Source organism: Diadema antillarum, unplaced genomic scaffold (genome assembly GCF_040938485.1).
Source record: "Diadema antillarum isolate AM-2024a unplaced genomic scaffold, OU_Dant_1.0 seq00000301_RagTag, whole genome shotgun sequence".
NCBI lineage: Eukaryota > Metazoa > Echinodermata > Echinoidea > Diadematoida > Diadematidae > Diadema > Diadema antillarum.
The window spans coordinates 1990489-2005027 of NW_027271324.1; the positions used below are offsets into that span (position 1 = coordinate 1990489).

Below are 14539 nucleotides of genomic sequence, written 5' to 3' on the forward strand. Positions count from 1 at the left end.
AATGTTCACTTTCCTAGAACTAGGTTCAATTGGATGAATGATTAAAATGTCAGAGTGCAGGTATTTGGGGAACTGATGATTTTTACTTGACTTTTGACCCTTTTATAAGTTTATGCATTGAGCAATTTTCAAGGTATTGAGAAAAAGTATAATTTCAGCATCAAATGGGAAAATAGCATTATCTAAACCTGGCCTTTGACCAACTCAACTTAAATTCCCTTGTTTTTGTAAACTCGCCTCAGAATATAAAACCAAGATTATTTATAATTAATTTCCTGTCGTTAATTACCCTTGTTTGATGTTTACATCAAGGAGTCATTCAATCACCCTTGTAACAACCCTTCTTTGTCCCTGGTTTAATTACCCAAAGATTATATACACACACCTTGTGAACCACCAGACTCTTTGTCTGCCCCTTATCTTATAATACTTCCTCCTCCACAAAAGAATCCCCCTCTTTTAATTGGTCAAACATCACCCCTTAGGACAACCCCTTTGGTCACTCTTTTTAGTTATCCCTTTTTGATTGGTTGTCTTACCAAAATTCTCACCCATCACCCATTGAACATTTCCAAGTTTGGTGTTCTTTCCAAGGCCCCAAGGGAGATCATGATTTCGACATCAGAGAGTCAACCTCTACTTGATATTGCTCTCTCTCCTGCATCTTGATACTTCTATATTTTACTCTGATGTATATACTCTTCATTTAACTTGTCATAGAACTTCATCATGATATTTCTGAACGATTGTGAATAAACACTTTGCATCGATGAAATGTACCAAAACTGTACCTGAGCTCCTTCATTTCTGCTTCATAATAACATTCCAAATGTAACACCACCCGTTACATTACAGTATCTTCTATCATCTGCCGAAATTTCGAAGCGAAATGATCAAAGGAAAGGCAAGAAAATCATGTTTTTCTGGGCCATGATTTTCCGACTTTCAACGGAACAGAAACGTGTCCGAAGATTTGGATTCAGCACCTCAGCTAGACTCCGCCCCTAGCAACTGGGGAGTGATCTCATTGGTCAGTGTGTGTCATCCTGGTTACTGATTGGTCGTGCATAGACTGCTGGCGCTAAGCTTGAATGAACATTGCAGAGGTCGCTAGGAGCATACCTTCTATTGTCAAGTGGTGAAAACTGTCTCGCCTCCCCTTGATCATGTTAGCGTCAGAAGGAAAACTTTCAAGGCGTTTTTCTCGAAACTCTGATTTCTTCTACCACTTGACATGCGCTAATAAAATCATCGATATCTCCGCAACCGAGTACTTTTATGAGTTGTGTTATATATGAAATCAAAGTAGAAGAGTAAGGGAATAATGTAACATCATTTTCAGAAAATTATCCTCCCCCGACTTTCGGATCCCTTTGTTGTAGCGGGTCACATATCCACACACTGTAATGATAATAATGATCATTATAATAAAGATAATGATTATAAAGATATTGATAAAAGAAATAAAATAAAACACATATGAAAAACGGAGGGGGGGAGGGGGGGAAACAACATCCGAAGGAGAGAAAATGGTATATATTCTAACAAAAAATTCTAACAAAAAAGGTGTCTTGCACATCTACCTTTGATAGCGGTCACGAATGCCAAATTTGGGGGTAATTGCTAACAAAAATGAGTAAGTAGTTCGATCCACAAGATTTTTATAAAAATTTGCCATTGCCATGGCAAAGCATTATGCAATACTAACAAAAAAGGTGTCTTGCACATCTACAGTCTGTACCTTTGATAGCTGTCACACATGCCAAATTCGCATTTAATTGCTCAAACAAGGCAAGTGCCAAAATGTGTCTTGCCCATTTGCGTAAAAGAAATTAATGTTTTCTAACTCCTGGCAGTTCATTGACCCCGCCTATGACCTTTGACCTTGTGGTGACCTCAAACTCCCCAGGGGACATCTACCACCAAAGTTTGGTCACAAACAGACATATGGATCAAAAGTTTTGAGCCATAATCCAAATGCGCCGTAAAAACTTAACATTGGGCCCTACAAGTTTGTTGACCCCTGTTTGTGACCTTTGACCTTGTGATGAACTTCAACCCCCCAAGGGACATCTATCACCAAAGTTTGGTCACAAACAGACGTATGGATCAAAAGTTTTGAGCCATAATCAAAATGCGCCATAAAAACTTAAAGGACAAGTCCACCTTCATAGACATGTGGATTGAGTGAATGCAACAATATTAGTAGAACACTTCAGTGAAAGTTTGGGGAAAATCCGACAATCCATTCAAAAGTTATGAATTTTTAAAGTTTCTGCTCAGTAACAACTGGATGACAAGACTACTATAGCTTGTGATGTCACATAAGTACAACGAAATAAAGAAAGTATAAAGAAAATTCAACATATTTTTACTTTACTTTTTTTTTGCTTTTACTCGCATAACAAAAGAACACTCGACTTCTCTCCCTCAGAAGGCATGGGGAATAGTATTACCCTTAACATATGTCAGTAACAAGTCGAAGAAATGTGCACTTTATTCAAAAAGTTAAGTTTTGTGAAATTCTCCTTTTATTTTCTTTATATCGTTGTACCCATATGACATCATACACTGTAGTAGTCTTCTCATCCAGCAGTGACTGCGCAGATACTTTAAAAATTCAGAACTTTTGAACGGATTGTCCGATTTTCCCCAAACTTTCACTGATGTGTTCTACTGATATTGCTGCATTCACTCAATCCACATGTATATGAAGGTGGACTTGTCCTTTAACATTGGGCCCTACAAGTTTGTTGACCCCTGTCAGTGACCTTTGACCTTGTGGTGATCTTCAACTCCCCAAGAAACATCTATCAACCAAGTTTGGTCATAAACGGACATACATGTATACATCAAAAGTTATGAGCCATAATGGAAATGTGCCGTGAAAACTTTTAACATTGGGCCCTAAAGTTCATTGACCCCTGTCTGTGACCTTTGACCTTGAGGTGACCTTCATGATTGGTAAAATATGTAACTATGTATAACCACTCTTCCTTCCAAGTTTGATTGAAATTGAAGTCCTCAGTAGAGAGTTATTCAAGTTTTTGTAGCGTTACAGACGGACGGATGGATGACAGACGGACAGACGTCGCAGACGATCCCTTAGTCTCCCCGCACCTCCGGTGGGCTCGACAAAAATGAGAGAGTAGTTCGATCCATAAGATTCAATTTGCAACAAACAAACCATCCGTCCGGCCACCCGACCTCTGCGCAATTCCTATTGTACCCCCATACACATTATGTGTGGGTGGGTATAATCATTACAGTACTGGTCAGTCAATGAGTTGCCTACATCTGCTACATCTGCAGCACAGAATCAAGGTAACTTTTATACAAGGTTGTACCTTTTCCCCGCAGCAGTAGCCAAATTTCTGCATGACCGGATCTATCTCCTGCTTAAAGACTTCAGCCAGCTTAGTACAGTACTTGTAGACACAGGATGTCTTGCGGTTGTAGAGCCATGCATTGTCAAACATCAGCCACACATCATCCACAAACTGCCAGGGATCAATGTACTGTCCTGTGTCCAATTTATTCTTGATGGTAGACAGATCCATGGGGTGCTTGATGATGTCAAAATAGTCCTGTAAAGATTGGGATTTACGCCGCATGCAATGACCCAAGTTGGAAATAGATGGACATATTATACCCACACACACATTTCTGTTGGGAACAGTTGTGAATCTTTGTTACTGCTTGATTCCCACTATTATGAAAGGTGCAACGATTGAAATAGTAGTTTTAATCATGGAGCACTCATGGTGATCTTATCAGATTGCATCAGACCTTGAGGTCAATTGTGGCAATTGCATTAATTATAGAATTTTTTTTTTTACAGTTCAAAAATTTCTATGATCAACACGATTTATTATCACTCGTGACCATTGCATGAGATCGTCTTGGATCATAACAAACCAGCGGATCCCATCTAATCGTACTTCTTAATTGTATTGATGAGGATCAACCTTTTCACTTCCCTTCTGTGTATTTATTGCACTTTGCCTTTTTTTTACTAGAAGACTTTAAATTTTGCATTCCGCAAGGTGGTAGCCTCCATCTTTCCAAATGATTAATTGCACGAATGCATTGGCACATTATTTGCATTATGTGAGGCATATACGTGTACAATTAAACTGTTTGTAATTTCGTGAAATTAATCTTGTATAATATTGTTATATACATACCTTATTTGACTTGTGGAGTTGACCTAAAATTGAGAGTTGTTCATGATCAAATCATATCGTTAGGTATACACACCTGCATGCACACACACAATTTTCCTTTGTTTTGCATCTGAGTATGCAAAAATTATATCCAAACATAATCATGGAAAAAAAACATGAGACTTACTGGAATCTGAAGATTTTGAGGGTCTACTGGCTGCCGGAAAGGTAAAGACTCTGGATTTTGGCGGTACAATTTTTCCAACGTTGGCATGAGGGCCTGCCTCAATTCATCAGGTTTGAATGCTGAGCAGACAGAAACAAAAGGTAAAGAACACAAGAATGTATCACTGAATAATTTTTTTATTCTACAGGTACCCGATGATTACTTCAAAATCACACTACATACAGTAGGTATCATTTTACTTTCACTATTTCACATTCATGTGCAATACACTCTACAGGTCCGTAAAAAGGATTTTTATGGGAGGGTACAGAATAAAAACAAAATTGGGCCTTTAAAGTTCAAGTGTATGTTCCACATTTGGGGTGCAAAAATATTTTCTGGTGCCACTTCCTGGTTCCATCGGTTGACAAGCAAAAAAAAAATAACAATAAAAGTGAAAGGGGGGCACACTATTCTTTTTATTTCTTTAATTCTTTTTTTTTTTGCTGCTGCTGCTGCTGCTGCTGCTGGCAAACGGGGGGGGGGGGGGGGGGGTGGTTCTGGGAATGAGTCATGCCACGGCCCCCCCTCTGGGCCTGCTCTAAATATCATTAAGCAGAAATAAATCTCTGAAAGACTCTGAATTTACTCATGATACAAATTAGTAGGATGAGTAATGATCATACTATCTGTAACTGATGTCTTTGTAATATGCCTTTATATTGCATATGAATATCTGACTTCAAAGCCCACTAATTAAATAATAATTTGGTTCTTTGTCGAACATTCAAAACAAGAGACCCAGGGTTCCCTTACCCCTTCCCCAAGTCTGGCACCTTGTCATCGTGGGATTTTTGTTCTTTCTTTTGCTAATTCGTTTTTTGTTTTTTGTGTTTTTTGTCAAGATGGTGTCAACACGCAGTCACTACCACAGAGCATAGAGCGCATGCCATGCGCTAAGAGAGCTTACTCTTGCAATTTCACATGCAAATGGGTGTACAGTGAAACTCCATTATAATGAGGTCCGTGGGACCGGCGATATTACCTCGTTATAACCGGTACCTCGTTATAACCGTACGCATCAAAAACAAAGAAAAACAAGCACGACGTCATATACCCATCAATCAAACTTAAGAACATCCTTTGCGTTGTTATTACACAATTATGGATCGTTATTATTGAGACAAAAGGAACATTATTTGTGAATTGATACAAAAGATGGAAAAAAATAGGGGTTGAAATGCGTTAATTCTTTATTTTTCTTCCAAAAATCTCTTCACATAATAGTTGAACACTATATTCTTGAGAAGGCCTACTCGGCAGGATCATATTTGTGATTTGTGACAATGAACAAAATCAGATTGTACAAAATGCGTTTGTTAAGTTTTTCTCAACACCAGCGCAAATTGAGTAACATACATGCGTTGTTAATCGTAACTTGCGAGGTATGTTACGCTGTTGGTGCCCACCGGGAATGCGATGATTTCATGAATCATTTCGGCTGTAATCCTACACAAATTGAATGTATGATCGTTGCGCCCGTAGGGATTAAAAAATGTGTTCTTTATTTCCTTCCGAAAATCTCTTCGCGTTTTGTACACCCGTTCATGAAAAATATGCGACAGGGTTGAATTTGGAAGGTTGTGACCCTTTTTACGCAAATCTGTACCTCATAGACCATTCTCAAAGAAAGAAAAATCTTCATTGCAGTGTTAAATGATAATGAACAAACCCAGATCTATTCAAACTGTTAAAAAATTCAAACTATTTTTACGCTACTGTCAACTGGCGGGATCGCGATGATTTCATTAATTATTTCGACTTGAATCAAACACACTCATTTATTTATCATTTGTTACATGATAATGAACAATTCTAGATTTATTCAAACTGTTAAATGCGTTTGTTTCTTTTTCTGAACACCAACTGAATTAGATAGAACATGCGCTATTCAACTATTTTTACGCTACTGTCACCCAGCGGGATCGCTATGATTTCATTAATTATTTCGATTTAATCTTATACACTCATATTTACTAACCAGCAAAACAACTGGAAGTCAGAAGTAAAAATAGAAAGGAGATAATGTTGAGTTGCACAAGCATTCCATATTATTGTCCATTTCGGCCACGAGTGTCGCTACATGAAAAGTTTTTGAATGCGTTATATTTTTCTCTTTCTCTCGTTGCGGTGCGGTATGACCTAATATCACGTACGCGTATTTCGCGAAAAAGAAAATTGAATGATTTTATTCAATAATATACAGTAGTAGTAACATTGGAAGGTATTTCTGTGTCTTATCGCGTGGTTTAGAAGAAAACATGAACTACGCAAAACGGGAAAGAGACATGGACAGCATGAATTCGGTTTTCAATGTTTCGTTTTGTTTGAAAGCGGCAAGTCAAGAAACAGAACGAAAAAGAAAATGGAATGATTATGTTATGTGCATTAGAAGAAATATGGAAGGAACGATACTCGGTTATTCGTCACTGATAATGGGCGATGAAGAAGGATAATGGTGGGACTGAAACATGCTTGTTTCCGAGTCTTTCCGCTTCAGCTACCGCGGTAGTACATATAGAGATCGAGATGTGACAGGCACTTGTGAGTGTGTTACTGCGTTCAGCACAGACTCTGTAAAACGGGGATAGCGTGAATTCGCTTTTGAATGTTTCGTTTGTCGCGTGTTTGAAAGCGGCAGGTCAAGAAATGGAACCTCGTTGTATGCGATCAAATTGCTTATGTTTTTCTTTATTATGATGCACCGAAAATGTCATCGTTATAACCAGAATCTTGTTATAACCGAGCTCGTTACAAGCGATTCGTTCTGCCATAGGTTTAAACGCAAAGGAAAACGGGACCGATGCGATCACCTCGTTATAAGCGGTTCCTTGTTATAACCGAACTCGTTATAACGGGGTTTCACTGTAGTACGCCATGGAGCCCAGCATGGAGCCCAATGGCGGCCATTTGGGTAACAAGCCCTTGGGGCAATTGGATTGTCATGAGCGTATTACATGACCCCATGGAGAAATCTTTGCCTTCCTTTCCTTTCTCCATTTTAAGGAGGCAGATCGCGGTATAGCTGTGTTCCAGACCTCAAAATGTCATCTAGAAGCATCCCTTCTGCCGAGGCATTAAAAAAAAAATGAAGTAAATATGTCATTTACTTTTCAATCCATAGTCCCTCAAAGTTTGTGTTTGAGAGCTGACAAACGCCAGCCATCTCTGTCCTGATTGTTTACCGCAGGCCTATACAGTGTTAAAATGGTAATGATGATTTTAACAATAGCACCGAGAACTATTACTGAAGGTGATTAATATCCCTGCTCCAACAGCCCAGACTCCTTTGAAAAAGAATTGAACCAGGGTTTGATAAAAGGTTCATTGTTTGTGCGTCTGTGTGCGTACCTTGTGAGTTTGATTGCTTCACAATTGTCGAAGTAGTTCACTCCACAGATTTTCAAGAAAATATACCATTACCATGGCAACAGCATGTCGAGTACAAACACAAAAAGTGTCTTGCATAACTACATCTATAGATCATTATGCATACCAAACTTGAAATGGATTGCTTAATTACTATGGAAGTAGTTCGCTTCACAAGGTTTGGGGAAAATTTTGGATACCATGGCAATGCTTTCTCCAATAAACACAAAAAACATGTATTGCACATCTACACCTCAATGTCATCATGTACACCAAATCTGAGTTTTAATTGATTCATAATTGTGGAATAGTTCACTCCAAAGATTTTCAGGAAAATATGCCATTACCATGGCAGCATCTTGTCAAGTACAAACACAAAGTGTCTTGCATAACTACACCAGTCCTATATATCATCATCCATAGTATCAAATTTGAAATAAAATGCCTAAATACTATCAAAGTAGTTTCCTTCACAAGGTTTTGGGAAAATTTTGGTTACCATGGCAATGCTTCCTCAGATAAACACAAAAAACATGTCTACCACATCTACACCTCAATGTCATCATGCTTCCCAAGTTTCATCCAAATTGCTTCAAAACTGTACAAGGAGTTCACAACACAAGATTTGCAACGGACTGCCCGACCGACAACACAATGATTCCTATATACCTCCTCATGCACTTCGTGTATGCAAGGGTATAATCATCATCATCATCATCATCATCATCATAGTAATAACAAAACAACACAAAATGAAAACAGCTTTAGCAGACGACCCAAAAATACATGTAAATTGTGGAAGTAGGATTTCCATAGATTCCCAAAGATTCAAAGAAAAGGGGGACTCAGGGAGAATGTGAATTAAATGGAACTAGAAATATCACACAATGTGATTAATACCCCCACCTAACAATGAGGGAGTTAGCTCAACCAGCAATTACTTTATGCTTTTTATTGGAAAAAATAGAAACCATGGCAATGTATTGTTCAACATTGAGTAAATGTATATTTTGCTCACTGATAGTCACATGTGCCATATCTCGAGTCAAGTGCTCAAAACTTGAGGTTTTGTGACGTCACTTCCGGAACGACCTCTTCACGAAATTGGGGGGAATATCATTTGGGTATTATCCTAATAAAGTGGTCCCCATGCCTTTATTTCTCATTGATAACCAAAGATTTTGGTATTTCTAGATTTCTCAGAACATGGGAAATATGATTCAAAGCAAAGTTTGGCAATATAAGCCCTCAGTTTGTCATCATCGACAACGAAATGGGCAATGATGTCGACAAAATTCAACAAAATTTTACAAAATTTGTGCAATTTTTCATGTTTCACCCTTTAAATTTGTATATTTTTGTGAAAATTTTATTATATGACTTGAAATTTGGTCTGGATATTAAATGAATATCCCTTTTTACGAAAATAAAAAATTTTGGCCTAATTGTAATCCGATCTTCTTCTGTAGACATTCAAGTGCGCATGCGCGGTGTCTGGAAATCAGCCTCCAAAATGCCTTTTTTTTAATGTCCAGTATCAAAAATGAGTTACAACAAATCTTTTTATCATGTAAATTCAATTTTCAATTCAATTTTCACCTGTAATCAGTAATCACCTGATTGAATAAAAGTTGCCTTAAAATGAGAAATCAAAGGTGACCATGGTTCTTTTTGATGATGACGTTGGTCACAACATCGAAGATGAAGACGACGTCAAAGACTACAATTACGACATGGCAGAGATTATTTTAGATATGTTTTAGTCTCTTTTAAAATTTCGTAAAATATTGTAAGTCATGTTTGTAATTGGGTCAGTCAAATATGTACATTTCCTCGTTGGTAATGATTTTATCAACGTCAAAATCTGATCGATTGTTTATTCCTCTGATTTCACTGAATTTGTATTCATTTGATAAATACGCAGTATGACCTAAACTATTTTGATTTTTTTTTTCTATTTTCTTTCGAAAATTTGGCAATAGAGACTTGCAGGTCATCAACAACGAAATAGGCATTAGTGAGGTCAACAAACTTAGTCAGCACAAGCTCTAATTTAGATATTCATTACTTTGTGGTTAATTCACTATATTAATTGGAATTTAGTCTGGATGTTAAAGGATAAGTCCCGCTTCGTGTATATGTAGGTGAAGTAAATGTGGCAATATTAGTAGAATTCCACATCAGTAAAACTTTGGGGAAAGCAGACAATCCATTCAAAAGTTTTGAATTTTTAAAGTATCTGCACTGTCACTGCTGGATGAGAAGACAACTACAGTGTGTGATGTCACATGCGTAGAACGATATATACAATGTAAGGAAAATACAAAGAGAATTCTACAAAATCTTATTTTTTGAAAAACGTGCATATTTCTTCGACATGTCAGTGACTTATATAAAGGATATTGTTCTTCCTGCCTTCTGACAGAGACAAGTCAAGTGTTCTTTATTTTGTAAGAAAAGTGAAAATATGTTGAATTTTCTTTTTATTTTCTTTATATCGTTCTACACATGACAGTGACATCACAAGCTGTATTAGTCTTCTCATCCAGCAGTGAGTGAGCAGAAACTTCAAAAATTCATAACTTTTGAACGGATTGTCTGATTTTCCTCAAACTCTCACCTATGTGTTCTACTAATATTGGTGTATTCACTCAATCCACATGTCAAATGTCTGTCAAGTTGAACTTTTCCTTTAAATAAACAGCCATCTTTCATTAAAAAAGAACAAATGAGCCATTATTCTAATCCTGGCCTCTTCTGTAGATGTTCAAGAGGGCAGGAGGAGTGCGAAATAAGAACCAACAAAATGTCCCTTTTGGTGACAAGTAAATTGATATATTAACTCGTATATTTCAAGTAGAATCGGAACTTTAATCATTTTGTTAAAATCATCAAACACCTGCTGAAATACATTTGACTTCAGTGATGACGGCAAAGACAGCGGCGTCGATGACAAAATTCACATTGGAGTTTCGTCTAAATACCAAATTCAACTGAATTTAGCACTTACTTTAAGACGACCCTTAAAGATTAACACCATTAGCTATGAGGAAAAGAAGATTTTGATGACATCTGCATTTTGCCTTCTCAACAAACTCGAATCCTGTAAAGAGAATTTAGTATGTTTTTTTTTTTAAATAATCTTGAAGTCTTTTAAGATGTTTACTGGGCATGCAAGGTGTGTGAAACAAGCCGCCGTAAGTTCTTTTCTGCTGTCTAGCAATCAGTTTTTCGTCAAAGATCAGAAACTTCAAGTATTACAATTTGCATTAAAGAAAATATAACAGAAAATAACTAAGAGAAATTTGGCTTAAAACGAGAAATTGGAGGCAACTATTCAGTTTTCTTGTCACCATTTCTATTGATCATAATGACAACATAATTCTATCATAATTTACCACGACAAATCATGTAATGTGACTATTAAGGCATGTTTATTATAAACATTTCCCCAATTCATGGGACATTATCTGAAATGGTTATTAGACAATGATAGTTCAGTAATAAGAGTTTGATTTCATAGAACATATGAGGCATATAATACATTCATTCTTTGCTAAAAGTTGGTTGCTGTTAGATATTCAAACTCCAATAGCCTTTTTTTCAAGTGTATTTTTTTGTTTAGTCAGGTTTCGTAACTTACGCTTTGAAAATATCATTAGCATTCATACTTAGTCAACACAAATCAATTATATTTGTGATACCTCTTTTTAAAATTTCTGTATTCCATCTGAAAGTACAAAGAAACTTTGTAAATGTAACATTGTTCACAGCAGAATCGGTTATATGATATTTCATAAAAATTGTTTGCTCTGATTATTATGTATTTTTTCCAGCATGATTTACTTCCGATGAAATTATTGAGGGTCCAACATCGAAATGCTTCAAATGATTACCACTGGTTTAATACCGATATGTTGAAATTGATGGAGTAATTTACCAGCTCTAAGTTATCCTTTCAAAGTCTAACACTCGTTTGCCCATGAACACTGTTACAATTAAATTTCGATGTCACTATCATTGTAACTCTGTGATTCTATTGGTTGAATGAATTCATTTTCACTACTTTCACTGTCACTATCAGTATCGGGCTCCGATTCATAGGTCATGGTGCCTAACAAGATGTCCCCAAGCTGATGCGGAATTATCTCCCCATCCTGTCAGTGTCTGATATTCATTTGCGCATGAGTTCTGAACCAAATCAAATTCTAATGTCCATACTGGTCATTTTCTGAGTGCGGTATATGTTGAATTAATCCATTTTTACTCATGTCACTGTTGCCATACCAGTTATCGGCTCCGATTCATCAGCCACAGTGACTTCCAGGATGCATGTCCCCAAGCTCACGCGGCAGCACCTCCCTTGAGGTCCACAGAGGTCACATTAGATCTTCATCCTTTGTCCATCCATGTCTTTCGTTTGGGTTTGTTGCTAGCTTTCATATTCTTGTTTGATAATTGCATAGGACATGCTGCTCTAAAACCTTTCAGCAGATCGGTATAATAGCCAGATCAAAGTTTTTTGCCTTTGTGACATTAGCCATTTCACCGCACTTGGACTGTAAAGAGTTTGGAGGGCATTCACCTTCTTCTGTTACCATACAAGGCACAGGTAAATCGTTCCAGTTCATCATCATCTCAGCTTTAACATTTCAAGATTCACCAAGCTTTGGAAATACAGTATGAAATGAATCATCAGCCTCGACATTGTTTTTACCTTCCCCTTACCTATAAGGCACTAGTGGTATTGCAGCCAGTAAATGCGTGGAGTCACCTAGAAATTATGTACATACAAGGGCTGAATCACGAAATGGGACAGCTGAGGTGATGGATGAACTGAAAATATTTTGCTGTGCTTTGCATGGTAACAGAAGAATTTGGAGGTGAATGCTCTGCGATTCTTGACAATACAGTCTATATAAGTGCGGTAAAATGATTTATGTCACAAAGGCAAAAACTTTTGATCTGGCTTCTCAGAGACGTCTCTGAACAGCATGTCCTCCGTAGCAATTATCAAACTAAGAATATGGAAGCTAGCAACGGACCAAAATGAAGATCATGGATAGACGAAGGATGAAGATCTAATGCGACCTCTGTTGACTTCACCTCAGTGGAGGTGATGCCGCATCAGCTTGTGGATGTTCTGAAAGGCACCATGGCTGATGTATCAAAGCCCGATACTGGCATAGAAGCAGTGATAGGAGCAAAAATGAATTCATTAAACCTATACACTCATAAAATAACAATGATGGTGACATTGTAATTCGATTCAGAGCTCAAAAGAATTTCAGACTTTGAAAGGATGGCAAAGTGATTCGTTGTCATCCCACGAGTTCGACATCCACGAATTATACAGCAAACGAGTCGTACAGCCCATGACTTCGACAGCAGGCAAATAAGGCCCATGAGTCCGATATTATACAAACAAGGCCCGCAAGTTTGACACTAGGCAAACAAGGTCCATGAGTTTGACACTTTTCTAAGCAACAACCCCCCCAAAAAAAAAAAAAAAAAAAAACCTCACAAGTTAAAAATGATCCACGAGTTCGATATTCACATCGCAGGGCCGTAAATGTGTTTTTCTCTTGGGTCTTGTTTATTAGATGTCAAACTCGTGGGCCTGGCTTGCCTGGTGTAAGACTCAAGGATGTCGAACCCATGGGCTGTAGGACTCACAGGCTGTGTAACTCGCGGGCTCTATGACTCATGGGTTGTATGATTCGTGGGTGTCGAACTCGTGAAGTGCACCCGGTGAATCAGTGTCAGCTTCTGGACATCCATAAGGCACCATGGCTGATCTAACAAAAGTATTGACGTTAAGTTAAATGTCTACAGAAGATGCCTGAATTAAGATATTGCCTTATTTGTTTTGTTTTTTGTTAAACATGGTTATTTATCTAATATCCAGACTAGATTTAATTCCATTTAATGATATTACCACAAATAATGGATATTTAGATGTTTTAGCGTGAGAACTTGCAAAAAACTGCGTGGACTTTAAAGTTTGTCAACCTCATGTATGCCAACTTCATTATCGATGACCTGCAAGTCCATATTCCCACATTTTCGAAATAAAATAAAAATGATGTTAACATAATCATTACCATCGAGAAATTGTACATCGAGATTGCATCGTGACTCGAACTCGGGTCCTCCGATTGGGAGTCGAAAGTTTTACCCACTATGCCACAGAACAGCCAAGAACCCACAAGTTAACATTCTCAAGTTAAAAAGAAAAACATTAAAGTAATGTAGGCCTCTAAAAGTCCATTGTCTTCATTATGCATCATGTATAGTGTCATTTCGGTGACAAGTTCAATGTGGATGCAATTTCTGAAGAAAATAGAGGAAAAATCATGTCAAAATATTATCCACGCCTGATACAGTATTTAGAAATGTGCCAGTGAGTTCAGCGTAGTTGAGATAACTGTTTTAATTGTGAAACTAGTTATAAGCCTTTATCAAAAGGGTAAACCAGTCCAAATAAAAGTTAGTCCGATAAGAAGAAGTAAAATACTACGAGTTCAATGGTAAAATTGTGATCGAAATCGCATGAAAAATATCGAAGTTATATGACATTTTGAAGTTTCGCTATTTTTTCAGGAAATAGTTCTTGAACTGTCAATATGAATATGCAAATGACAAAGTGAGTATGTCATCCCCTCACATCTTGCCCTATAGTTTGTACATAAAATTTTGACATATCCAGTTTTTCATTCAAACGCAATTATGCTCGAGGCTCAAATCATGATATATCTAACATCACTTTTACCAAGCT

The 14539-nt window shown here is 37.3% G+C and overlaps 1 protein-coding gene across 1 annotated transcript in view; it reads right to left on the bottom strand.

Annotated features, from left to right (window-relative positions):
• LOC139730340 (CREB-binding protein-like) overlaps positions 1–14539 on the bottom strand; it is a 143791-nt gene that overhangs the window by 119992 nt on the left and 9260 nt on the right. Inside the window, exons 4-5 of the mRNA XM_071641208.1 lie at positions 4354–4472; positions 3348–3587 (exon numbers count right to left, since the gene is read on the bottom strand). Coding sequence (XP_071497309.1) covers positions 3348–3587; positions 4354–4472 — 359 coding nt within the window. The remainder of the gene's footprint in view (positions 1–3347; positions 3588–4353; positions 4473–14539) is intronic.